At 49.5% G+C, this 26,574-nt stretch overlaps 1 protein-coding gene across 1 annotated transcript; it reads left to right on the top strand.

Annotated features, from left to right (window-relative positions):
- The first annotated feature begins 10,325 nt into the window (after nucleotides 1–10,325).
- Nucleotides 10,326–26,470, top strand: LOC133339633 (glycine receptor subunit alpha-2-like). The gene is made up of 8 exons (XM_061547781.1): nucleotides 10,326–10,467; nucleotides 13,501–13,568; nucleotides 14,227–14,447; nucleotides 18,993–19,075; nucleotides 19,527–19,664; nucleotides 21,208–21,422; nucleotides 22,349–22,489; nucleotides 24,853–26,470. Exons 1-8 carry the CDS (start codon nucleotides 10,326–10,328, stop codon nucleotides 24,991–24,993), a joined length of 1,149 nt encoding a protein of 382 aa, XP_061403765.1. The 3' UTR covers nucleotides 24,994–26,470.
- The last annotated feature ends 104 nt before the right edge of the window (nucleotides 26,471–26,574 follow it).

Here is a 26,574-nt window from a genome sequence, read left to right on the forward strand (position 1 = left end):
AAAAAAACTTCATGGAACAATCTTATTCGTACCGATATGCACGTTGTGTGTGTGTGGCCAGTCACCACGAGGTTCAAAAATTATAGCGGACAGCAGAGGTCGCAACCGGGTACCCGATACCCGTACCCTACCCGATACCCGGCCGTTTGCGACCCTGGTGGGTATGGGTACGGGTAGGCCGTGAGTTACTGGTGAGTCACCGTTTGTCACTCATTTCGGGGAGGGTACGGGTAGGGTACGGGTACCCATTTGCGACCCTGGTGCGGCCGGGTACGAGTAAGGAATCAAAACCCGTTTGCGACCTCTGGCGGACAGTATGGTTCTGACGAGTCAGAGTGGCTTCCGCGCTGCAGCGTTCCTTGTACCGAAAATACCTCAGGTCCCCAGCAGGGGCGCTGGGTCGGCATGTGTGTGTGTGTGTTGAACACACGGCAGAGGTCGCAATCGGGTACCCGATACCCGTACCCTACCCGATACCCGGCTACCCGTACCCGGCCGGGTACGGGTACCCGTTTGCGACCCTGGTGCGGCCGGGTACGGGTACGGGTGGGCCGTGAGTCACTGGTGAGTCACCGTTTGTCACTCATTTCCCAACGTCTTGTCTCTTCTCACAATTCAAGTTCCTAGAATAAACCCGCCCGCGCCTGCAACATGGCTTCATCCCAGAGGTCGCAATCGGGTACCCGATACCCTGCTACCCGATACCCGGCCGGGTACGGGTAGCCGGGTATCGGGTAGGGTACGGGTACCTGTTTGCGACCATGGTGCGGCCGGGTACGGGTAAGGAATCAAAACCCGTTTGCGACCTCTGCTTTGCGCGACCATCCTGCTTGTGAGCTGCTCCATCCCTGCTCCTCACTAGGCCCACCCCCACCCCCGTGTGACGTCACTCCAGATAAGGCCCACCCTCCCTCATTAATATTAATGAGTGGGTGGATTTTTACACGAACGCAGAGGAAGGTCGAGCTGAATTGAATAATTTATTACGCAAAGTTGCTTCAAATATGGCGTTTCTTTACAGAAAGTGACGCTAAAAATAAATCTACACAGCAGTGCTACATCCGTGACGTCACCCGCGTGGAAATTTACACGAACGCACAAGAATGTCGCGAGCTCCACATAGTGCAGGACGACGTCATCATGATGACGTCGTCCTGCACCAGCGACGCGTCGTACAACTCAAATTGTAAATGTTGTGGATTTACTCTCCAACACACCGGTGGGCTGAAGTAGTAACTAATCGGCGCGTTTTGTTTACGTGACAAATCCCTTCTTACTAATTGGCTGCGTCGGGTGGTGGAGGGTCACGACACATTTAAACAATCGCGATCTAACCCAAAAACCTTTATTATGAATAATATTGATCGCGAAAGCCTACGTGCTAAACCCACACACCATAGCAAGGGAATTGTGTATGGTCACGTTTCCATGAGACAACCTTGATTTGAAGATTTCGTGACTGCAGGAATCCATACTCTTTGCTTATTTCGGTAAAGTCGCGTAGTTAGAAATAAAAGAAAACAAATCACGACGTAAATTTCGATTTAAAGCTTTCGTGACTGCAGGGATTCATCTTCTTGGTTCTTTCGGTAAAGTCACGTAGAAGGGAAATAATAAAATAATAAAAATAGAACATAATAAAAGACAATTCTCAAAAATTGTATTTTATTATGTTTTATTTTTTTGTATTTTATTATTTCCCTTCTACGTGACTTTACCGAAAGAACCAAGAAGATAAATCACGACGTTTCGATCGCAACACAACCGGTCGTCATCAGGCAAACAAAAAAAATCACGAGGATCGAAACGTGATTTTTAAAATGTATTTTTTCTAACTACGTGACTTTACCGAAAGTACCAAAGAGTATGAGACGACCTATTGTTGTATTTTCATCACGTGATAGTGACATCCGACCTTTGACGTTTTCGGACCATTTGCGCCGCATTTCATGAGAACGCATTCTGTGCGAATATTGCCATTTCGAGGTGTTGCCTATGGAAACCTAATTAGAAAAAAAAATGAGTGTTGCCTATTGGTCTGTTTTAACCACGTGATCGTGAGATTCGATGGTTCATGTTCTTCTAACCACCTCGTAAGCATTTATGTTATGAACCCATATGCCTGCACGAATACAATAATTTTCATATTAGCTGTTTGTTTTTCTTTTAATCGCATAATCTTGCAAATCTGTTATTTGCTTTCGACCAATTTGATGAGGATCATTTACATGCACACGTATGCTGACATCGATACGGTTGTTGTGGGTGAGCCTGTAAGTATTATTTGATCACGTGATCGGGAGAGCCGATCGTTGATGCTTCTGACCATTTGATACGCAGATGTGTTTTTTAGGGTCTGACTATTGTGTTTTTTTATCACATGGTCGTGAATATTAGCCAATACTTTGTTTCTTGTCATTCAAAACAGATTGAGTACGTGTATTTGCATGGGTAATATCGTTGCTATTAATTCCTGTTGATAAGAGTTTGATGTTAGAGTAAGTTGAGATTAAAGTTGCTTAGATTAAAAAGAGGTTTCCGAGTGCTTTTTTCCTAAATGCGTCATCGTCGTAATGCGGTGAGATCCGGATCCCGAGAGCTGCCATAATTACACACATAATCGGTAAAGCGAGAATCAATCATAATTGCACCACACGTAATTAATCACTCACACATACAAATTAACAGTATTAAACACATTCTTAGTTAGACTTAACTCGTGTTTTTTAAATTACACTTAATTGAATTTCCTGTAGTAACATTTTACATTCATTTTGTAATTATTATTTTTCTCAATCACAATACTGTGTATACAACTGTTGAGTCTATGGGTGGCAGTGTTGAGTCTATGCGTGGCAGTACTGAGTCTATGGGCGGTGGCGGTGTTGAGTCTATGGGTGGCAGTGTTGAGTGTATGGGCAGTACTGAGTCTATGGGCGGTGTTGAGTCTGGGCAGTGCTGAGTCTATGGGCAGCGTTGAGTCTATGAACAGTGTTGAGTCTATGGGTGGCAGTGTTGAGTTTATGGTTGGCAGTGTTGAGTCTATGGGGTAGTGCTGAGTCTATGGGAAGTGTTGCGTCTATTTACAGTGTTGAGTCTATGAGAAATGTAGAGTTTTGGGTAATGTTGAGTCTATGGTGTAGTGCTGAGTCTGTGAGAAGTGTTGCGTCTATAGGCAGTGTTGAGTCTATGGTTAGTGCTGCTCAGTGTACATGGAAAGTTGATTCTATTGGAGGGCTGCAACGGGATTGGGCATAGGGAGATGGAGGCACAAAGAGAGTAGATTGGGAACGAAGAGGACGAGAGGAGGGGGCACGGAAGGAGCTGTGAGGTGAGGTTGGGCAAGGAGACAGTGAAAGACTCGAGTCAGGTCTTCTTGGCTCTTTCGGTAAAGTCACGTAGAAGAGAGTGTGAGAGTGAGTGTGTGTGTGAGTCTGTGAGATTGAGTGTATGTGTGTGTGAGAGTGAGTGTGTGTGTGAGTCTGAAAGTGAGTGTATGTGTGTGTCAGTCTGAGAGTGAGTGTGTGTGAGTCTGAGAGTCTGAGAGTTTGAGAGTGAGTGTGTGTGTCTGGGAGTGTGAGGGTGAGTGAGTGAGTGTGAGTCTGAGAGTGTGAGAGTGTGAGGGTGAGAGTGTGTGTGTGTGAGAGAGTGTATGAGATTGAGTGTATGTGTGTGTGTGAGAGTGTGTGTGTGAGTCTGAGAGTGTGAGAGTGAGTGTATGTGTGTGTGAGACTTTACCGAAAGAACCAAGAAGATGAATCCCTGCAGTCACGAAAGCTTTAAATCGAAACTCGAGTCAGGTATTTAAGAGAATGACTTGCTCTTGCAGATGGGACTATCATCACCACCATCGTCTGTTGAGTTCGAACCCAGTAAAGCAAAGTACACTCATGGTACACTCATGGTACCCACTCACGCTCAATAACGCACTCGCCCACCATCTGACTCCATCAATTACCCACTCACCCACAGTCTCACCATCTAACTGACCCGCTTGGTCACTCACCATCTCTCTCACCCACTCACTCACCATCTCACCCACTCAATCACTCACCATATAACTCACCCACCATCTCACTCACCCACTCAGTCACTCACCATCTCACTCACCCACCATCTCATCCATCTCACTCACCCACCGTCTCACTCACCCACCATCTCACTTCATCAAACACATTCCTGCGGAGGGAGCTGGTAGGAATGTTGGGTTGCTCGGTCAATGGCCAGGGTCAACGGCGGCGTGGTGTATTCTACAAATATGCCCGACTGTGAGGGTGGGCACAAGCCGGCGTGAGTAGGTTAAACGTTGAGTTTTATAAGGGCACCACGGGGTGACCAGCCCCTCCCCACCCAGCCCTACCCCTCCCACCCCCCACCCAGCCCCACCCTCCCCACCCAGCCCAGCCCCTCCCCACCCTCATCTCTCCACCCAGCCCCACCCCTCCCATTTTTGGATGCACGACGAACGAACACAATAATCCCCTGTGGGCTGATGGAACCAGATGGTTCCTACCAGTATAACCCACTCACTCGGTCACCATCTCACTCACCCGACTCAATCACCCAACCACCCATTCACTTCCCCGACTCTTGCAATCGAGACCACCATCCCTAATCCCCTTGATTCGTTTCCGCAGCTGCTTCGTTCAGACCAGACTCGAGCACTCGATAACCCCCTTGACGATGTTGCGGTACGTACGGTACGTACGGCACGGGCGTGACGGGTGTTAGGATGTGTCGACATACAATGCACGGAAACGCACCACCACCATCATCACCATCAATCATCATGGCCGGGTATTATGAGGGCGGTTAAGAAACATCGTGCCGTCATTTGATGAGTCACGCACGCGATGATACAGGTGTCTAGACCTGTAGCGGCAAAGGTCATTGACATGGTTTGCTGAGTCGCGTATGTAATAGTTGTAAAACTACCATTTAGGCTGAGAGCTTTCGTACGGGCATGTACGTATGTAATTTGCACGCAACAGTCCGTTCTCTCCTATAACACTGCGTGGTAGTTTTCACAACGCCAATCGCGAATTTCACTGCAAATTTTATTAACAATAGCAGTTTCAATTGCAAGCTGTGAGCGGTCGTTCAGCAAATTTAAACTTATTTTGTCGTATTTGCGTGGTTCAATGGGACAAGATCGTCTCAGCGATCTTGCTCTTCTTAGCGTTGAAAGAGAAACATTGGAAAAAACAGATTTTGATTACGTGATTGACCAGTTTGCGACAGTGAAATCAAGAAAAATGTATCTTTTGTAGACTGTCTACGACAGTGGCTGAGTAAGCCATGTAATATAATTTCTATAAATTTGCTTCTTTAAATACAATGTTTCATTAACATTTAAATTGTTATTCCTTATTCGATGTAATAGGAAAATGTGATTAAACGGGGGGGGGGGGGGGGGGGGGGGGGGGCGGGGGGGGGCGCCAATTTTATGGTTCGTCCCCGGGCGCAAAATATCCTAGCTACGCCTCTGGTTGGAGAGTAAACTCACTACAACATTTACAATTCTAGTGTAGTGTATAGTGTAGTGTATAGTGTAGTGTATAGTGTAGTGTATAGTGTAGTGTATAGTGTAGTATACTAGTTCAGCACTAACTGGTTGTGTGTTGGAGAGTAAACTCAGTACTACATTTACACATTCTAGTGTAGTGTATAGTGTAGTATGTAGTGTATAGTGTAGTGTATAGTGTAGTGTATAGTGTAGTGTATAGTGTAGTCTATGTTGGAGAGTAAACTCAGTACAACATTTACAATTCTAGTGTAGTGTATAGTGTAGTGTATAGTGTAGTGTGTAGTGTATAGTATAGTGTAGTGTATAGTGTAGTATACTAGTTCAGCACTAACCGGTTGTGTGTTGGAGAGTAAACTCAGTACAACATTTACACATTCTAGTGTAGTGTATAGTGTAGTGTATAGTGTAGTGTATAGTGTAGTGTATTGTGTAGTCTATATTGGAGAGTAAACTCAGTACAACATTTACACATCCAAGTACCGTGACGTTTCGCCAGTAATCACAACAACAACAACAGTCACAACAGCAACAACCACAACAACAACAGCATCAACCACAACAACAGCCAGTAGCATCATCCAGTGACAGCCAGAGTTGTGGAGACATCCTCCTCCTCCTGTTTCGTTCTTAAATAGGCACGGGCCGGGATAAATGTGAATGTGATGAAAGGAATAAGCGGTCGTACGTACGGCTGCCATGGCGTAGCATCATCATCATCATCGTCATCGCTACCACACGTGGAGTCATTGGGATGCTGCTAGATACTGCTTCTAGAGCAGGGGTTCTTCTTAACCTTGACTGGAGCCTTGCACCCAATCAACATCACTCAAACTCAGCCCACTGACTGTATGACAGCAGAGCCATAGCCAATCAACATCAATCAAACTCACATCTCGATGGGGGTCCTTTACACCCGGGTCAGATACAAACAAAATATTTGAGTTTTGAGTTATGGAGGCTTTGATGTGAGCAGAGCTCTGGCCTGGGCGTCAGCGTGTGTGGAGGCGGGGGGCGGGGGGCTAATTAAAGGGGCAAATGGCTCTTCTGCCGCTCGGTTTTCTCACGATCAGCGGGTTTTCACTCCGCGGTGTGGCGTTCGCGTTGAAACATCATCCTCACGCTCCCGCTGCTGAGCAGTCGAAATGTCGCGCTAAGCGGGCGGAGGGAAGTTAATCCCCGCTCGCTTGAGCCGAGTCACAGGATAGCTTTGCTCAATTAACGGGATAAATTGCCCCTTCGGTGGCGAGGCGTGCGGGGGGAGATTATAAAGTCAGAGCCGACAAAGGGCCTCGGGACAGAGAGATAACGCGGTACAACGCAACCCTGTGTGTACGTGATAGACGTTCTCGCTCGCTCGCTCTATCACTCGGTCACTCACTCGCTCGCTAGCTCACTCACTCACTCACGAGCTCACTCTTTCACTCACGAGCTCACTCTTTCACTAACGAGCTAGCTCACTCGCTGGCTAGCTCACTCTATCACTCACTAGCTCACTCTATCACTCACTCTACCACTCACTAGCTCACTCTATCACTCACTCACTCACTAGCTCACTCACTCACTAGCTCACTCACTCACTAGCTCACTCACTCACTAGCTCACTCACACGCTCTCTCACTCGCTCACTCACTCACTAGCTCACTCGCTCACTCACTAGCTCACTCACTCGCTCACTCACTCACTCACTAGCTCACTCACTTAGTAGCTCACTCACTAGCTCACTCACTCACTAGCTCACTCACACGCTCTCTCACTCGCTCACTCACTCACTAGCTCACTCGCTCACTCACTCACTAGCTCACTCGCCCACTCACTAGCTCACTCACTCACTAGCTCACTCACTCGCAGAATAATCCGCACCCCCAGCCCTTCCGCTGTGCCTCCCCGGATCTGCGCGGTCTCCTCCCGTTCCTGATGCGGGCCGCAGAATCTTCGCAACCCGCTCCGGTGTATCCCCGAGTTGTTGTTGTTGCTGAGTTGTTGTTGAGTTGTAGTTGTTGAGTTGTAGTTGTGTAGTAACCAACACCATCATCGCCACCACCACCACCACCACAACCATTATCATCATTACCACCACTACAACCATCAGCATCATCACCACCACCATCATCATCACCACCACCACTATCATCATCACCACCACTACCATCATCACCATCACTACCACCACAACCATTATCATCACCACCACCATCATCACCACCACAACCATCATCACCACCATCATCACCATCATCACCATCACCACCACCACCATCACCACCATCATCACTACCACCACAACCATTATCATCACCACAACCATCATCACCACCACAACCATCATCACCACCATCACAACCACCACCACCACAACCACCATCACCACCATCATCACCATCACTACCACCACAACCATTATCATCACCACAACCATCATCACCACCACAACCATCATCACCACCATCACCATCACCACAACCATCATCACTACCATCATCACCACCATCATCACCATCACTACCACCACAATCATTATCATCACCACAACCATCATCACCACCACAACCATCATCACCACCATCACCATCACCACAACCATCATCACTACCATCATCACCACCATCATCACCATCACTACCACCACAATCATTATCATCACCACTACCATCATCACCATCACCACCATCATCACCATCACTACCACCACAACCATTATCATCACCACAACCATCATCACCATCACTACCACCACAACCATTATCATCACCACAACCATCATCACCACCACAACCATCATCACCACCACAACCACCACAACCACCACCACAACCACCACAACCACCACCATCACGACCTCAGCACTGTCAGGACCTCAGTGCAGCTCCTGCCACCGCCGTCTCTCCCAGCGTCTCTCCCAGCGTCTCTCCCCCACTCATGAACCCGAGACTCCTCTGGTCATCGTCACCACCACCATGGTCTATCCACTGCTGGATGGAGATCAATGTGATGATTATGATGACGTCTCTATCCTGCGTGTGTGCGCTAATCCACGTGGTGGTGGTGGTTGGTAGTTGGTAGTTGGTGATGGATGGTTGGTGACAGTGGATAGTGATGGGTGGTGGTTGGTGGTGGTGGTGGTGGTTGGTGGTGTTTGTGTGAGTGAGTGGTTGTATAGTTGTGGTGGTGGGTGGTGGTTGGTGGTGTTTGTGTGAGTGAGTGGTCGTGTAGTTGTGGTGGTGGTTGGTGGTGGTGGTTGTGTGAGTGATTGTGTAGTTGGGGTGATGGTGGTTGGTGGTTGTGTGAGTGAGTGGTTGTGTAGTTGTGGTGGTTGGTGTTGGTGGTTAGCGCTGTGCTACAATCCCGGCCACCCGAATTCTGGGCCTCCTCCCCTAGGTCGACTCAGCATTAAATGAGTACCTGGTGCGGTGTGTAAACATCGCCACAAGGGAGACAAAGGCGGCCGGGCGTGCATGATGCTGGTCACCCACCCCCTCGTGTGCCACGGTGCCGGCCTTCATACGCGCTGCTGCTACTCGCCATAGCTCACAGCACTTTCCCCTAGAGTCTGTTAAGGCTACCTGGGGAATATTTGTCTTTGTCAGGACTAGGTGAGATGGCTCGCTGGAAGGTGGCTGCGCTCTCTCTCCACTGCTGGCTGGCGGGGCTCTGTTGCAGGCAAGTCGCCACACGCCCCGTGCCATCATCACCATCATCACCATCATCATCATAACCATCATCATCACCATCATCATAACCATCATCATCACCATCATCACCATCATCACCCTCATTACCGTCATCATCATTATCATCATCACCATCGTCAAAACTATCATCACCATTATCATCATCATAACCATCACCCTCATAACCATCATCATCATTACCATCATAATCACCATCAGAGCCGGCCCTCGACCTTTGGGGGCCCTAAGCAAAATTTGGTTGGAGGCCCCTTTGATGTATGATTTTTTTCACCCACGAGCTAGCAGTGACTCTAGGAGGCCCTCTGCTGGCCACGGGGCCCTTTGCAATTGCAAGGGTCGCTTAGTGGCTGGGCTGGCTCTGATCACCATCATCATCACGACCATCATCACCATCATCATCATGATCGCCATTATCAGCTGGGTTGGTGAGTGAGTGATCATCTGAGTCTGTGAGTGAGTGATCATCTGGGTTGGTGAGTGAGTGATCAACTGGATTTGCGAAACTCAGCAGCAGCTTTCGCTGCTGAGATAATGGTAGCGCCTCTATAAATATGTAATAAAGCTCGTTGAGGCGACTTCTGGAATCCGTCTTTTATTCAACTTGTATTACAGTTTCCTTCACGCTGCTGACAGGCAGCGTGAGAGGGACAGATAGAGAGAGAGAGACTCACCGCCACGTGGCAACTCGGAGGCCCACTCCCGCGTGGCCCCCTTCCTCTGTTTGTTCCCGTTCTGGCCACGTGTCGTTCGTCTCCACCCCTATTTAATACCCGGGTCACGTGGTACGTTTCCACCAATCCTCGTTAGCCTCCATGGAATCTTCCAGGCTCCCTCGTCAGCTCCCGGGACCACGCCCCTGACTCATATCCCCATTGGCTGTGGCCAAAGCCAGCAGAACCAATCCTTATAGCTGTCACCTTTCCATCACGTCAGGGTCACGCCCCTAGGCTTCCCCCCCATTGGCTGTAAACCAGGACTGGCAGAGCCAATCACCATGACGAGTTGTGATACGTCAGTGAGCCGGATATATCCTCATATTACAAATATATTAACGTATGAACCAGAAGTGCGCTCACTCACTCCACTGGCTCGTGATTCCTCTTTAATTTATGGATCGCAGCTCGGTGGCTGTTGAAGTCAACAATTCCAGCAGCAGAAGCAACAGCAGCAACCTGTCGCCATCGGAGCTCCTGGAGAGTTTGATCGGCAAGACGTCTCGATATGACTACCGAGTACGGCCCAACTTCGGCGGTGAGTCCGTTCGGAATCTCCATTGTCACCATCACCGACATCACCACCTCAACCACCGCTCGCACCATCACTGCCATTACCAACACCACCACTAACACCCTCACCACCACCTCAATCGCCACCATCGCCGCTGTCACCACAACCACCACCACTATCTCAACCGCCACTATCACCACCACCTCAACCATCACCGTTATCACTTCAAAATCAACATCGAAACGATCACGGTGACGTCAAAACGGCCAGGCTATGTGCACGTTGAGGCCACGTGAAGTGTCGAACGCCCGCAGGCAGGAGGTTACGGGACAGACCCAGGTGTCACGGGTCAACTGACTGAGATGACTGGCTGATGCACCACCTGTGCCCCCTACTGTGCCAACTTTCTGTGCTTTAGCCACGCGGTGCTCCGCTCATTGTTGTGAGCGTCGCTTCTCTGTCCTCAATTGTTGCTGGAGGGCGACTGCCTCCAACTGCCCAGTAGCAGCGCCCTTCACGAGCCTCCTCCACAGAAGCCGATCTTGACACCACTGGTACCAGTCATCGGCAAGTGCACTCAGCTCCACATCCTCTTGTACCACATCACTCCATCTCTTCAATATCCAGCCGAACAAAAGCTGTTTAGGCATGTGGTGGCTGGGAATGCGGGCTACATGACCAGCTAACGCAGCCTTGCCTACCGGAGGAGCTCACCGATGGGACTTTGCCCAGTTCTTTTAAGGATTTGTGAGCTCCTCACACAATCCAGCCTGGTTAAACCCAGAATGGATCGTAGGCAGGCCAGCCTAAATGTTTATAACCGGCGAAGATGTTCCATTAGGGGGGGTCCATGTTTCGCAAACATAGAGAAGGGAGGGCATGACCGTGGCCGAGAAGATCTGAAGCTTCGTGTGGAGTGAGAGACCAAGTAGCTTCCAAACAGTGTTACACAGCCGATGAAAAGATAATGCCGGTTGACTGATTCGGAGTGAGAACTCTGCTGTCAAACGGGAGCCGGGCATGAGTACACTGCCCAGGTATGGGAAACTCTCCACTATCTTCACAACTGCCTCTTCAATTGGGAGTTGTGGGGGTGGAGTGTTTGGTGGCACGAAATACCCAGACAGGTGCTTAGATTTGGTGGGGCTGATGGTAAGGCCCCACCTCTTAGTGTCACTCTTCAGGTTCAGCAGCAGCACCTCCAGCTCCTCCTCTGAGTGAGCAACAATCAACAGATAATCGCCATACGTAACATGGTTGACCAATATGGAGCCATCCCTTGACTGCACTCGGGCATCGATCAGTCTCCCATTGTACCTGTACTAGATGAAAATGCCTCCGGTATGAACTACGTGGTCTAAACAGATGTTAAATAGAGGACATCCATATCGCACCCCAAAGTGAACAGGGAATGGCTCTGACTCACGTAGTTTTGCCCGGGCCTGCTCACCATCATGTAGGTTCTTAATGATTGTGAGCAGAGAGTCAAGGACTCTGATAGCACAAAGAACAACCCAGAGCCCATGTCTATTGATGGTATCATAGACCTTGACCAGGTCAATAAAGCAGAGATGTAGGTCCTGTTAGAATTCCCCACAACACTGCTGTAGTATAGGGAAAAAAATATGACATCTGTGCAGGACCGCCCTTTCCTGAAACCACATTGGGACTCTGCAAGCTTCTCCTCAGCGTGCCTGGCAAGGCGATATTGAATAATCCTTGCCACGATCTTTCCCTGCACACTGAGGAAGGAGATGCCCCTGTAGTTGTTACAGTCTAGGCAGTCTCCCTTCTTAAAAAAGGGGACCACAAGGGCATCCTTCCAATCCTTCGGAAACTTGTCCATTGGTTCAGACTGTTATTATGATGTCATGTAGGGCAGTCTGCACACAAACGCCAACCTCCCTCAGCATTTCACTTGGGAGATAATCTCTGCCCTGTGCTTTTTTGGTCTCGGACTCTGGATCATCTTCTGTACTTCCACTTCAGCCAGCTACGAAAGTGACTACTTTCAATATTTGAGTCATTGCAGCCTCAGCAGAGTCATCCCCACTTTGCCCCATGATGTTTTCCAGGCTGAGGAATCTCCCATCCCCCAAGACCTCACGGAAACGCTCAGCAAATCTGCAAACCTGTTCTTGGGGGTCGGAGATCAGATCAACTTTCTTTCCCGTAATGATGGTGATAGGTGTGGCTCTTGATGTAGTTAAAGAGTGATTTGTGATCGCGGGCTACTGAGGCAGACTCCATCTCTTCAGCAACCCGCGAACACCACCCATCCTTGCAGTGCCTCGCGGCTCTCCGAACTTCTGAGTGAAGGCTGTGGTAAGCATCCTCATTCTCTGACGTAGGTTTCTGTAGACGTGAGAGTGGGCCTGTCATATTTTCTCAGCCAGCCTGAACACCTCCTCTGTCAGCCAGGGTCTCTGAGGAGGTCTGGACCGTGTACCCAAAGCAGCCATTGCAGCTGCATGAGCCACAGTCCTAAACCTCGCCCATTTCCCCTCGGCATCAGAGGAGTAGGGGACTATGCCAACCCAGCCGCAAGCGATGATGAAATTTGTGCTTGCAACTTTCATCAGCTCGCTGAGACCAGGCCACTGTGGGTTTAAATGGGGTCCTATATGTACACCCACCACGAGAGTGGAAGAATGGCAAGCGCATCTTACAGATGACGAGTCAATGGTCAGTGGGCAGATCAGCTCCAAGGTAGGTCCTGGTTGCAAATAAATGGGCCCACATCTGGTGTTTCGTCACTATATAGTCCTTGAGATGTTATTGCTTGGACCCGGCATGCATCCATGTTGTTTTGTGGATGCACCGATGTTGGTGCATCCACAAAAGTGGTAGTTGTGGTTGTAGTAGTAGTGGTTGTAGTCGTTAGAGTAGTCATAGTTGTGGTAGTAGGGCTAGTTGTGGTTGTAGTAGTGGTTGTAGTAATAGTTGTAGTTTTTGTAGTTGTTGTTGTAGTAGTGGTTGTAGTAGTGGTTGTAGTAGTGATTGTAGTAATGGTTGTGGTTGTAGTAACGCTGCGTGCCGTGCTGTGTCTGCATGCAGGGGCTCCAACAGTGATTAACTGCAGCATCTTCATCGAAAACTTCGGATCCATATCAGAAACAACCATGGTGAGGGTTGAGCCGTGAGGGTGAGTGGTGAGTGGTGAGGGTGAGGGTAAGTGGTGAAGGTTGAACGGTGAGTGGTGAGGGTGAGTGGCTTCTACATCTACAGAACGTGAAGAACCAGTGACATCTACATCTGCAGAACATGAAGAACCAGTGGCATCTACATCTGCAGAACATGAATAACCAGTGGCATCTACATGAGATTCTTCAACTTTTAATGCCATACTCTGTGTTTAGTGTACATGCCGTACAACACGTTTGAACTCGACAGAGGTTTGTTCGAATTACGAACAAACCTCTGGAACCTAACTCATTTGTAAGTAGAGGAGTCCCTGTATTGCAGTGTAGTAGTATATGATGTAGTGTAGTAGTATATAGTAGTGTAGCTTATAATGTAGTGTAGTTGTATATTGTAGTAGAGTATATAATGTAGTGTAGTAGTATATAGCAATGTAGTATATAATATTGTGTAGTAGTATATAGTAGTGTAGTATATAATGTTGTGTAGTCGTATATAATGTAGCATAGTGTATAATGTATATTAATACTGCACATGCCATACAACACGTTTGGAATCGACAAGAGCAAAGTTGGACTTACGAACAAATCGACTTAAGGACAGACCTCTAAAACGTACCACCCTCTCCTCTCCTCCCGCCAGGACTACAAAGTGTCCATCTTCATGCGGCAGATCTGGAACGACCCGCGGCTGAGCTACACGGGGTCCAGGCGGAGCCTCGCTCTCGACAGCTCCATCATCGGCTCCATCTGGAGGCCCGACCTCTTCTTCTCCAACGAGATGAGCGGCAGCTTCCACTCCGTCACCACGGACAACCGCCGCATCACCGTCTACAGCAACGGGGATATCTTCTACTCGCTGCGGTGGTGGCCCACACGAGACGACCACGAAGATCTCCCCCTCCACTCCCCTGTAGCCTCTCAATAGACTATATACTCTTAGTTCTTTCGGTAAAGTCACGTAGGAAAAAAAAAAAAAAATTTTTGATTTATTTTATTATTTTATTTTTATTAATTTTTATTTAATTTTTTTACCTACGTGACTTTACCGAAAGAACTAAGAGTATGAATCCTTGCAGTCACGAAAGCTTCAAATCTAGAATCTCAATAGATTGTTGAGGGCAAGTGTTGTTCGAAGGAAGGAGTAACAGTAGCGCCTATGAAGGTAGACACAGACAAAGATCCCCCGTGTAGCCTGTTAACAGACTTTCGGGGCAAGTGCTGTAAGTAGCAGCAGCGTCTATGAAGGTAGACACAGACAAAGATCCCCCGTGTAGCCTGTTAACAGACTTTCGGGGCAAGTGCTGTAAGTAGCAGCAGCGCCTATGAAGGTAGACGCAGACAAAGATCCCCCGTGTAGCCTGTTAACAGACTTTCGGGGCAAGTGCTGTAAGTAGCAGTAGCGCCTATGAAGGTAGACACAGACAAAGATCCCCCGTGTAGCCTGTTAACAGACTTTCGGGGCAAGTGCTATAAGTAGCAGTAGCGCCTATGAAGGTAGACACAGACAAAGATCCCCCGTGTAGCCTGTTAACAGACTTTCGGGGCAAGTGCTGTAAGTAGCAGCAGCGCCTATGAAGGTAGACGCAGACAAAGATCCCCCGTGTAGCCTGTTAACAGACTTTCGGGGCAAGTGCTGTAAGTAGCAGTAGCGCCTATGAAGGTAGACACAGACAAAGATCCCCCGTGTAGCCTGTTAACAGACTTTCGGGGCAAGTGCTGTAAGTAGCAGTAGCGCCTATGAAGGTAGACGCAGACAAAGATCCCCCGTGTAGCCTGTTAACAGACTTTCGGGGCAAGTGCTGTAAGTAGCAGTAGCGCCTATGAAGGTAGACGCAGACAAAGATCCCCCGTGTAGCCTGTTAACAGACTTTCGGGGCAAGTGCTGTAAGTAGCAGTAGCGCCTATGAAGGTAGACGCAGACAAAGATCCCCCGTGTAGCCTGTTAACAGACTTTCGGGGCAAGTGCTGTAAGTAGCAGCAGCGCCTATGAAGGTAGACGCAGACAAAGATCCCCCGTGTAGCCTGTTAACAGACTTTCGGGGCAAGTGCTGTAAGTAGCAGTAGCGCCTATGAAGGTAGACGCAGACAAAGATCCCCCGTGTAGCCTGTTAACAGACTTTCGGGGCAAGTGCTGTAAGTAGCAGTAGCGCCTATGAAGGTAGACGCAGACAAAGATCCCCCGTGTAGCCTGTTAACAGACTTTCGGGGCAAGTGCTGTAAGTAGCAGTAGCGCCTATGAAGGTAGACGCAGACAAAGATCCCCCGTGTAGCCTGTTAACAGACTTTCGGGGCAAGTGCTGTAAGTAGCAGTAGCGCCTATGAAGGTAGACGCAGACAAAGATCCCCCGTGTAGCCTGTTAACAGACTTTCGGGGCAAGTGCTATAAGTAGCAGTAGCGCCTATGAAGGTAGACGCAGACAAAGATCCCCCGTGTAGCCTGTTAACAGACTTTCGGGGCAAGTGCTATAAGTAGCAGTAGCGCCTATGAAGGTAGACGCAGACAAAGATCCCCCGTGTAGCCTGTTAACAGACTTTCGGGGCAAGTTATGTAAGTAGGAGCAGCGTCTATGAAGGTAGACACAGACAAAGATCCCCCGTATAGCCTGTTAACAGACTTTCGGGGCAAGTGCTGTAAGTAGCAGTAGCGCCTATGAAGGTAGACGCAGACAAAGATCCCCCGTGTAGCCTGTTAACAGACTTTCGGGGCAAGTGCTGTAAGTAGCAGCAGCGTCTATGAAGGTAGACACAGACAAAGATCCCCCGTGTAGCCTGTTAACAGACTTTCGGGGCAAGTGCTATAAGTAGCAGTAGCGCCTATGAAGGTAGACGCAGACAAAGATCCCCCGTGTAGCCTGTTAACAGACTTTCGGGGCAAGTTATGTAAGTAGGAGCAGCGTCTATGAAGGTAGACACAGACAAAGATCCCCCGTATAGCCTGTTAACAGACTTTCGGGGCAAGTGCTGTAAGTAGCAGTAGCGCCTATGAAGGTAGACGCAGACAAAGATCCCCCGTGTAGCCTGTTAACAGACTTTCGGGGCAAGTGCTGTAAGTAGCAGCAGCGTCTATGAAGGTAGACACAGACAAAGATCCCCGTGTAGCCTGTTAACAGACTTTCGGGGCAAGTGCTGTAAGTAGCAGCAGCGTCTATGAAGGTAGACACAGACAAAGATCCCCCGTGTAGCCTCTAACAGACAGGTCGGGGCAAGTGCTGTTAGTCGCGAGTAGCAGCACCTATAAAGGTCGGCACCGTGGCACACAGGAGGGGTGGGTGGCCAGCAGTATGCCCGGCCGCCTTTGGCTTCCCAATGGGCGATGCTCACTATTACACACCGCTACACCAGGTACTCATTTGAGGCTCAGTCGACCTAGGGGAAGCCCAGGACCGGTTCAGATAATCGCCACATTGGTGTGGGTGGTGGCTGTGAGCGAGAATCGAACTCGGGTTTCCGGGTTCGTAGCGCAGCGTAGTGCTAACCACTACACTTCCACGTGGCATTCACACACACACACAGAAAGACAACGATCCCCCGTATACTCTTTGGTTCTTTCGGTAAATTCACGGAGGTAGAAAAATACAGTAAAATAAAAAATCACATATCACGACGTTTCGATCGCAACACAAGCGGTCGTCCTCAGGCAGAAAAAATAATCCAGCAGTGGAACTGCTGAACCAGGAAGAACACAGCGAGAGAGCTGTTACAACAAAGTTATATATGTGGTGAAGGGCAAGCAAGCGGGGTCTGATCTGGAAGGGAATTCCATCCCCGCACGCAAGCACGTCAGTTGTGTTAATGGGGGAGATTAGGGAGAGAGATTAGCGAGCACCTACGCACACACCCACACAACAACAACAACCGCCATTCGCCACTAAGTGGCAGTGACATCACCATGGCACTTGTGCCAGGCTATGTGCACCTTAAGGCCACGTGAAGTGTCGAACACCCGCTGGCAGGTTATGGGGCAGACCCAAGTGCCACGGGTCGACTGACTGAGATGAGTGGCCGATGCACCACCTGTGCCCCCTACTGTGCTAACTTCCTTTGCTTTAGCCGCCCGGCGCTCCGCTCGTTGTTGTGAGTGGCGCACCTCTGCCCTCCGCTATTGTTGCTGGAAGGCGACTGCCTCCAACTACCCAGTCGCTTCACCACTGCCCCACAAACTCCACACTGCCCACAGACTCAACACTGCCCACAGACTCAACACTGCCCACAGACTCAACACTGCCCACAGACTCAACACTGCCCACAAACTCAACACTGCCCACAGACTCAGCACTGCCCCACAAACTCCACACTGCCCACAGACTCAACACTGCCCACAGACTCAACACTGCCCACAAACTCAACACTGCACCACAAACTCAATACTGCCCCACAAACTCAACACTGCCCACAGACTCAACACTGCCCACAGACTCAACATTGCACCACAGACTCAGCACTGCCCACAGACTCAACACTGCCCCACAAACTCAACACTGCCCACAGACTCAACACTGCCCCACAGACTCAACACTGCCCACAGACTCAACACTGCCCACAGACTCAACACTGCCCCACAGACTCAACACTGCCCCACAGACTCAACACTGCCCATAGACTCAACACTGCCCCACAGACTCAACACTGCCCATAGACTCAACACTGCCCATAGACACAACACTGCCCACAGACTCAACACTGTCCATAGACTCAACACTGCCCCACAAACTCCACACTGCCCACAGACTCAACACTGCCCACAGACTCAACACTGCCCACAAACTCAACACTGCCCCACAAACTCAACACTGCCCATAGACTCAACACTACCCACAGACTCAACACTGCACCACAAACTCAACACTGCCCCACAGACTCAACACTGCCCACAGACTCAACACTGTCCATAGACTCAACACTGCCCACAGACTCAACACTGCCCATAGACTCAACACTACCCACAGACTCAACACTGCACCACAAACTCAACACTGCCCCACAGACTCAACACTGCCCACAAACTCAACACTGCACCACAAACTCAACACTGCCCCACAGACTCAACACTGCCCACAGGTCCCTTGGGAGATCGACGCCAGTGGCCATCAGGAGGTCCTCGTTGCGGCACACATCCGCACGCCCCATCTCCATTGCTCGTAGCCAGCCAGTGCGGCCGTCCCCGCAATACCCCGGGAGCCGTTGGGCTGTGGCAGTGCCCGACCCCGGAGTTGGGGTGGCGGCCTCGGCCTCGTCCCCCACTTCTTGGCCACCGCAGATCCGGTGGTGAACGCTGCGGGTGTGGGGCAGCGTTGTCGCAAGTTGAATTTTGTGCAATGTTTTCTCGGTTATTGTCGGTTGTCCTCTGACCCACGTGTGTTGCTGCTGCTGCTCGTGCTGCTGCTGCTCATGCTGCTGCTGCTGCAGGCTGTCCCTGACTCTCTCCTGCCACATGGACCTCCACAACTTCCCCATGGACACCCAGGTCTGCCTCATCTACCTGGAAAGCTGTGAGTGCTGCCGGGATGGGGCCATCGATGCTTAGACAATTTGCATTGTGTGCGTGTGAGTGTGCAGGAACGTGTTCTCATATAGGCCACAGTAGTAGACACTGTGCCTGGGGCCTTCCTACTCACCCAGTCACACAGCCACCTACTCACTCACCCACCCACTCAACCACCCACTCACACAGCCACCCACCCACCAGGGCCGTGATATCCAATCGGCCACGGTAAGCACTGTGCCTTGGGCCTACGAAAATTAAAGGGCCCACAATGCACGTGTGACCAAGATATCTTCTTGAATCAATACATTAAGATGGCTGCTCGTTGCAACGCGAACCGCCGAGCGGCAGGCGATTTTGACGAGCGGCGATCTGCCGGCCTTGTCACTCCCCCTGCCCCCTCCCTCCTTCTCCCCCTGCCCCCGAACCCACCCTCTCCACCACCGCCGATGGTCTAGACGGCTACACGCTCCGGGACCTGCTGTTCCAGTGGCTTCCCGGGGACGCTGTGACTTTCGCCGACGGGCTCAGCCTGCCCCAGTTCCAGCTGATGAGGACTGCCGAGTTGGGTGACTGCACCAAGACATACGTCACGGGTAAGGTGGCGGGGGTGTGGGTGGCTGGGTGGGTGGTTGGGTGGGTGGCTGGGTAGTTGAGTGGGTCGGGAATTCATAGCAAAATATACAGAGATCCCCCCCCGTATCGCCTGTAACGGACTGTAGTGGCAAGTGTTGTTAGCGAGCACCTATGAAGGCCAGAACGGCAGACGAGGGGGTGGGTGGCCAGCACCACGCGCAGCCGCCTTTGTCTCCCCAGTGGCAATGTTTTTACGCACCGCACCAGGTACTCATTTGAGGCTGAGTCGACCTAGGGGAGGACCAGGACCGGATCAGACAATTATATTTTCTGGTGTTGGCCGTGAGTGGGAATCAAACTCGGGTCGCACGGTTCATCGCGCAGCGTAGCGCTAACCACTACACCCACCACTCCCCACCACCACCACCAGCAGCAGCAGCAGCAGCAATTCTCGCTCACGACCAAGCGTGGTGCTGGCCAACCACCCGTTTCGTGTGCCCCAGTGCCGGTAGCCTTCATAGGTGTCCGCTAACAGCACTTGCCCGGCAGTCTGTTCAGGCTGTACAGGGGATCTTTGTCTTTGGACGGGTGGTTGCGGGGGCGGGGGGGAGTGTGTACCCAGCTGGGGTTGTTCGGAGTGCCACGGCTTTTCACAATGACGACCAAAGTCCCTCTTGGAGCAGAAACATGATCATATATTGAATGGTGTTCGTGTTTTGATTTAAAGCTTTTGTGACTGCAGGGATACATATTCTTGGTTATTTCAGTAAAGTCACGTAGAAGAGAAATAATACGATAATAACAATATAAAACAATACAAATTCTCACGACGTTTCGACTGCAACACAAGCAATCATCATCAGGTGTGAAATCCACAGCAAGAAAATTTGAAAAAAGTGGCGGTTTTTTCTAACGTCAGCACCACGGACAGCGATTTGGCAGTTGGTCAGATGGACGAGTCCATCTATGTTCGGAAAAGAGGAGGGGGGACTCGTCCATCTGACCAACTGCCAAATCGCTGTCCGTGGTGCTGACGTTAGAAAAAAAACGTCACTTTTTGTCCAATTTTCTTGCCGTGGATTTCACACCTGATGATGAGTGCTTGTTTTGCAGTCGAAACGTCGTGATCATTTTTATTGTTTTATATTTTTCTTATTTTATTATTTCCCTTCTACGTGACTTTACCGAAAGAACCAAGAATACGGTGTTCATGTGTTTGTGTGCCGCTTTAAACTTTCTTCTCGAAGACGATTGCCTTCTGCTCCAATTGCCACCGCGCGTCATTGCTGCCCCTTAATTTTCTATCGTTTCCCCCTCTTGCTATTTCTGTTGGGCCCCTGGGTCACACTCAGGCAGGGGACTCTCATCCCGCCCTCTTGATTTTCCCACCGAGGCAACGCAAACGTCCGCTTGGAGTATAGCCACGAGCTGGGTGGGGATGGCAACGATCCCAGACAACGTGATGTAGTAGCCGCTGCAAGGGCCTGCGGAATCCCTGCGTCTGAATGCCTCTCTCTCTCTCTCTCTGTCTCCTCTCTGTCTGCCTCTCCGTCTCTCTTCCAGGTAGCTTCACCTGCATAGACGCCAAGTTTGTGTTGCACAGAGAGATGGGCTTCTACCTCATCCAGCTCTACATCCCCAGCATCCTCATCGTCATCATCTCCTGGGTCTCCTTCTGGATCAACATGAACGTGGCCCAGGCGCGCGTGGGTCTGGGCATCACTACAGTGCTCACCATGACCACGCAGAGCACGGGGTCACGCTCCTCCATGCCCAAGGTGATGGCGGGGCACCTGCGATGCACCACAGCAGCTTTGGATTGGCTTTGGGATAGAGATGGTGAGTTGGGGGGGGGGGGGTAAATGGGTGAGTGGAACGGGCTGGGGTGGATAGGTGGGTGGATGGGTGGGTGGGTGAGTGAGTGGGTGGGTGGGTGGGTGGATGGGTGGGTGGGTGGGTGGATGGGTGGGTGGGTGGATGGGTGGGTGGGTGAGTGGATGGGTGGGTGGGTGAGTGGATGGTTGGGTGGGTGAGTGGGTGGATGGGTGGGTGAGTCGGTGAGTGACCGAGTGGGTGAGTGGCATTGGCTAAAAATAAGATGAGCTGATGGATGAGCGAGTGGGTGAGTGAGTGCGTAAGTGGCACGGGCTAGAGAAGAGATGGAGCTGACGCGGTACAGGAGGATGTGGAGCTGAGTGAACTTGCCGATGACTGGTACCAGCGGTGTCAAGATCGGCCTCTGTGGAGGAGGCTCGTGAAGGACGCTATTGGATCGTTGGAGGCAGTTGCCACCCAGCAACAACGAAGGGTAGAGGAGCGACACTCACAACAACGAGCGGAGTGCTGGGTGGATAAATCACAGCAAGTTGGCACAGTAGGGGAGCACAGGTGGTGCATCGACCAGTCATCTCAGTCAGCCAACCCATGGCACCTGGGTCTGTCCCTAGACCTCCTGCCAGCGGGCGTTCAACACTTCACGTGGACTTAAAGTGCACATAGCCTGGCACAAGCATCGTGGTGACGTCACCGCCACTCAGTAGCGAATGGCGGTTGTTGTTCTTGTCTGTGTGTCTTTGTCTTTGTGTCTGTGTGTCTGTGTGTGGTGTGTGTCTGTGTGTGTGGTGTGTGTCTGTGTGTGTGGTGTGTGTGTGGTGTGCGTCTGTGTGTATCTATGTGTGGTGTGTGCATGCTGGGTGTCTCCCAGCTCTCCTACATCAACGCGATGGACGTGTGGATGACGGCGTGCCTCTTCTTCGTGTTCGGCGCGCTGCTCGAGTACATCATGGTCGTCATGACGGCCATGCGGGCCAGGAGCCTCGCCAAGACAACGCTCACCACCTACCACGTAAGACTCTCACCCACAGCCAGCCAGCCGCAACGGGTGATGGGAGAGGTGGGGGGAGGCGGGGTGGGGGGGCTAGGTTTGTATGAGGGGAGACCTTTTCTACAGAGTGAGTGGAGTTTTTAGGTCCCCTTCTCTTCTACAGAATGAGTGGAGTTTGTATATTCTCCCCTCTTTACTACAGAGTGAGTGGAGTCTGTATGTTCTCCCCTGTACTAAACAGTGAGAGTGAGTGAGTGGAGCATTATTATCACTAAACCACGATTTAAATATCCAACTCATCTTATGTTGGAGGCCCCAGGGGGACGGTTGTCTATGACGTCTCCTGGCCAAACCCCATTTGGTGGAGCCAGAAGACTGAACCCGCACGCTCGGGGTTCCTCCAGGCATGGTAAAAAGCCACTGCGAGTGGCCACGTAGAATGTTCGAATGCTAACTTGAGAGAAGAGGCTGCCGCTCTACTGTTGGGATCTTAACAGGTAAAGCCTGGATCTCTGTGGTATTCAGGAGGTCCGGTGGACTGGTTCTGACTCTAATAACCACGAATACAAATCTTTATTTAGACTGGAGGATTAACTACGAGGGGTGGACAGTGGCGGTGAGGTGTGGGAAGCTGTGAGTCCGAGGCTGGGCACGCCTAGAGGGGGCAAGCCTGGGCATGCCCGGAGGGGCAATGCCTGGGCACGCCCAGTGGCATGCCTGGGCACTCTGCTCGCTAAGTGGATAACAGCAGAGCCACAGCCAATCATCATCAATCAAACTCTTCTCACTAAGTAGATGACAGCAGAGCCACAGCCAATCAACATCAAACTCTGCCCACTAAGTGGATGATTGCAGAGCCATGCCAATCAACATTGATCAAACTCCACCACCCACTGTTGTAAAAATATGGCAACTACTGAATTGTAAAGGCGATCACGTTTGATTTCTGATTAACCAGAGCAGCAACATATTTGTTCGGTTTGAAGCACTGTGTGACTTGTAATAACAAATTTCCTAGAATAACAATGTATAACTGTTTTTAGATGATTCATTTGGGCTTAAGGGGAAAATCCACGCATTATTAATTCACGTGAAAACCTCAGGTTCGCGTGGTTAATCTGCAAATGGGATAAACCGCACACGCGGAAAATAGAGAGTCTCTTTAACAAGTAATAGGAGGCTTTCACGACCAATATTATCCATAAGGGAGATTTTTGGGTTAGATCACATAAATATAAATGTGTCGTTAAAGCCGACACCACTCGACACAGCCAATTATTAAGATTTGTCACGTCAACAAAACATGCCAATTCGTTACCAGTTCGGCACTCACCAGTTGTGTACTGGAGAGTAAACCCACTACAACATTTAAACATTTGAGTATCTTGACGTTTCGCCAGTAATTATAACAACCAGCACCATCATGATACTTGAATCGTCAATGTTATGGTGGGTTTACTCTCCAACACACAAACAGTAAGTGCTGTACTAGTAACTAATTGGCAACGTTTTGTTTACGTCGCAAACCTCACAAATTGGCCGTGTCGGATGGTGGTGGTGGGTTTAACAACACATTTATAAGGGAAATAATAAAATAATAAAAAATTCAACATAATAAAACAGTTTAACACGTAGGCTTTCGCGACCAATGTTATTCATAATCAACGATTTTTGGGTTTAGATCGCGTTTATTTATAAATGTGTCGTAACCCTCCACCACCCGACACGGCCAATCAGTAAAAATGTGTCACGTTGACAAAGACAAATAGTTCACTGCTTTAACACACCGGTGGGCTAAAGCAGTGAACTATTTGTCTTTGTCAACGTGACACATTTTTTACTGATTGGCCGTGTCGGGTGGTGGAGGGTTACGACACATTTATAAATAAACGCGATCTAAACCCAAAAATCGTTGATTATGAATAATAAAACAATTCTCACGACGTTTCGGCCACAACGCAAGCAGCCGTCCTCAGGTGAAAACCAGGTCTGTCGAGGCGACAGCGTCTGAATGAAACAGCACACGTGCTTGGAGCATATATATAAGCTGGGTTGGAAGGGGGGAAAAGAGCGCCTTGACACATTCAGACGCTGTCGCCTCGACAGACCTGGTTTTCACCTGAGGACGGCTGCTTGCGTTGTGGCCGAAACGTCGTGAGAATTGTTTTATTATGTTTTATTTCTATTATTCTATTACTTCCCTTCTACGTGATGACTTTACCGAAAGAACCAAGAAGATGAATCCCTGCAGTCACGAAAGCTTTAAATCGAAATTTAACACGTTTATATTTACGCCATTTAACCCAACAAAATTGTCTTGTGTATCGAGAGTGGTGCCGTCGATTAAGTAGGATTAATGTGAACCCGCCCCCGCCTGCCCTTAGGTCAATACAGATGAAGGATGTGCCAAGTGGATGGTGCGGGCGCAGGGGATCGACAACGCCTCTCGATTCGTTTTCCCCATCAGCTTCGCCGTCTTCAACGTCGCCTATTGGCTCCTCTGCCTCCAGTCGAGGGGGAAATAGCGAGGGGTGGTGCACGCAGGGAATCAATGCAGGGATTCCTATACTTACGAACAAGTTAGATTCCATAGGTCTGTGTTCGTACGTCTATTTGTTCGTAAGTTCAAATTTACTTCGGTCAGATTTAAGACATGTTGTACGGCAATGTAAAGTACTATTACACATTATACAATACTATACTACATTATATACCTCTACACTTCAGTACAGGGACTCCTCGACTTACCAACGAGTTAGGTTCAATAGGTCTGTGTTCGTAAGTCTATTTGTTCCTAAGTCTATCTTTACTTCTGTCGATGTTGTAAGGCATGTACTCCTATAGATGTAGATGCCACTAGTTCTTCACGTTCTGTAGATGTAGATGCCACTGGTTATTTACATTCTGCAGATGTAGATGTCACTGGTTCTTCACGTTCTGCAGATGTAGATGCCACTGGTTCTTCACGTTCTGCAGATGTAGATGCCACTGGTTCTTCACGTTCTGCATATGTAGATGCCACTGGTTCCTCGTGTTCTACAGATGTAGATGCCACTGGTTATTTACATTCTGCAGATGTAGATGTCACTGGTTCTTCACGTTCTGCAGATGTAGATGCCACTGGTTCTTCACGTTCTGCAGATGTAGATGCCACTGGTTCTTCACGTTCTGTAGATATAGATGCCACTGGTTCTTCACGTTCTGTAGATATAGATGCCACTGGTTCCTCGTGTTCTGCAGATGTAGATGCCACTGGTTCTTCGCGTTCTGTAGATATAGATGCCACTGGTTCTTCGCGTTCTGTAGATATAGATGCCACTGGTTCTTCGCGTTCTGCAGATGTAGATGCCACTGGTTCCTCGTGTTCTACAGATGTAGATGCCACTGGTTATTTACATTCTGCAGATGTACATGTCACTGGTTCTTCGCGTTCTGTAGATGTAGATGCCACTGGTTCCTCGTGTTCTACAGATGTAGATGCCACTGATTCTTCACGTTCTGCAGATGTAGATGCCACTGGTTTTTCACGTTCTACAGATGTAGATGCCACTGATTATTCACGTTCTGTAGATGTAGATGCCACCACCGCCATCTATTGCACAGCGGTTGAACTTACGACTCTCGGTCCAAATAGGCAAGTGGACATACAGACAGGTTTGTTCGTATCTCTGAAAGTTTGTAAGGCGAATGTTCGTAAGTAGAGGAGTCCCTGCAACAACAATACTTTCATTTTACATAGCATCCTTCGTGCTAATAGCATCCCGTAGCACTGTGCATAAATTATTTACAGGAGGTCATCGATTATCCGGCGGCTTCAGGGGGAAGGGGACGCCAGATTTTCTAAAATCCCGCATAATCACTCCTCATCATGACTTAAAATCGCCAATTTTTGCGCATTTTTACGTGACATTATGCTTTTAGGTGTTGTGTGTATGTGGTTTTGTCGTGTTTTAAATGTGTTAACTACGTGAAATTGGTATAAATAAACATACAAATGGACACAAATAACCGGCTGTAAAAAGTTACGTATTTACTATGCCATTCTTACCACTCCAATGTCGCAGACTCTGCATCATGGGGTGATATATATACGTGCAGTAATTTTC

The sequence above is a fragment of the Lethenteron reissneri genome, unplaced genomic scaffold, assembly GCF_015708825.2.
Source record: "Lethenteron reissneri isolate LAM-NWPU_2019-01 unplaced genomic scaffold, ASM1570882v1 scaffold_1938, whole genome shotgun sequence".
NCBI lineage: Eukaryota > Metazoa > Chordata > Hyperoartia > Petromyzontiformes > Petromyzontidae > Lethenteron > Lethenteron reissneri.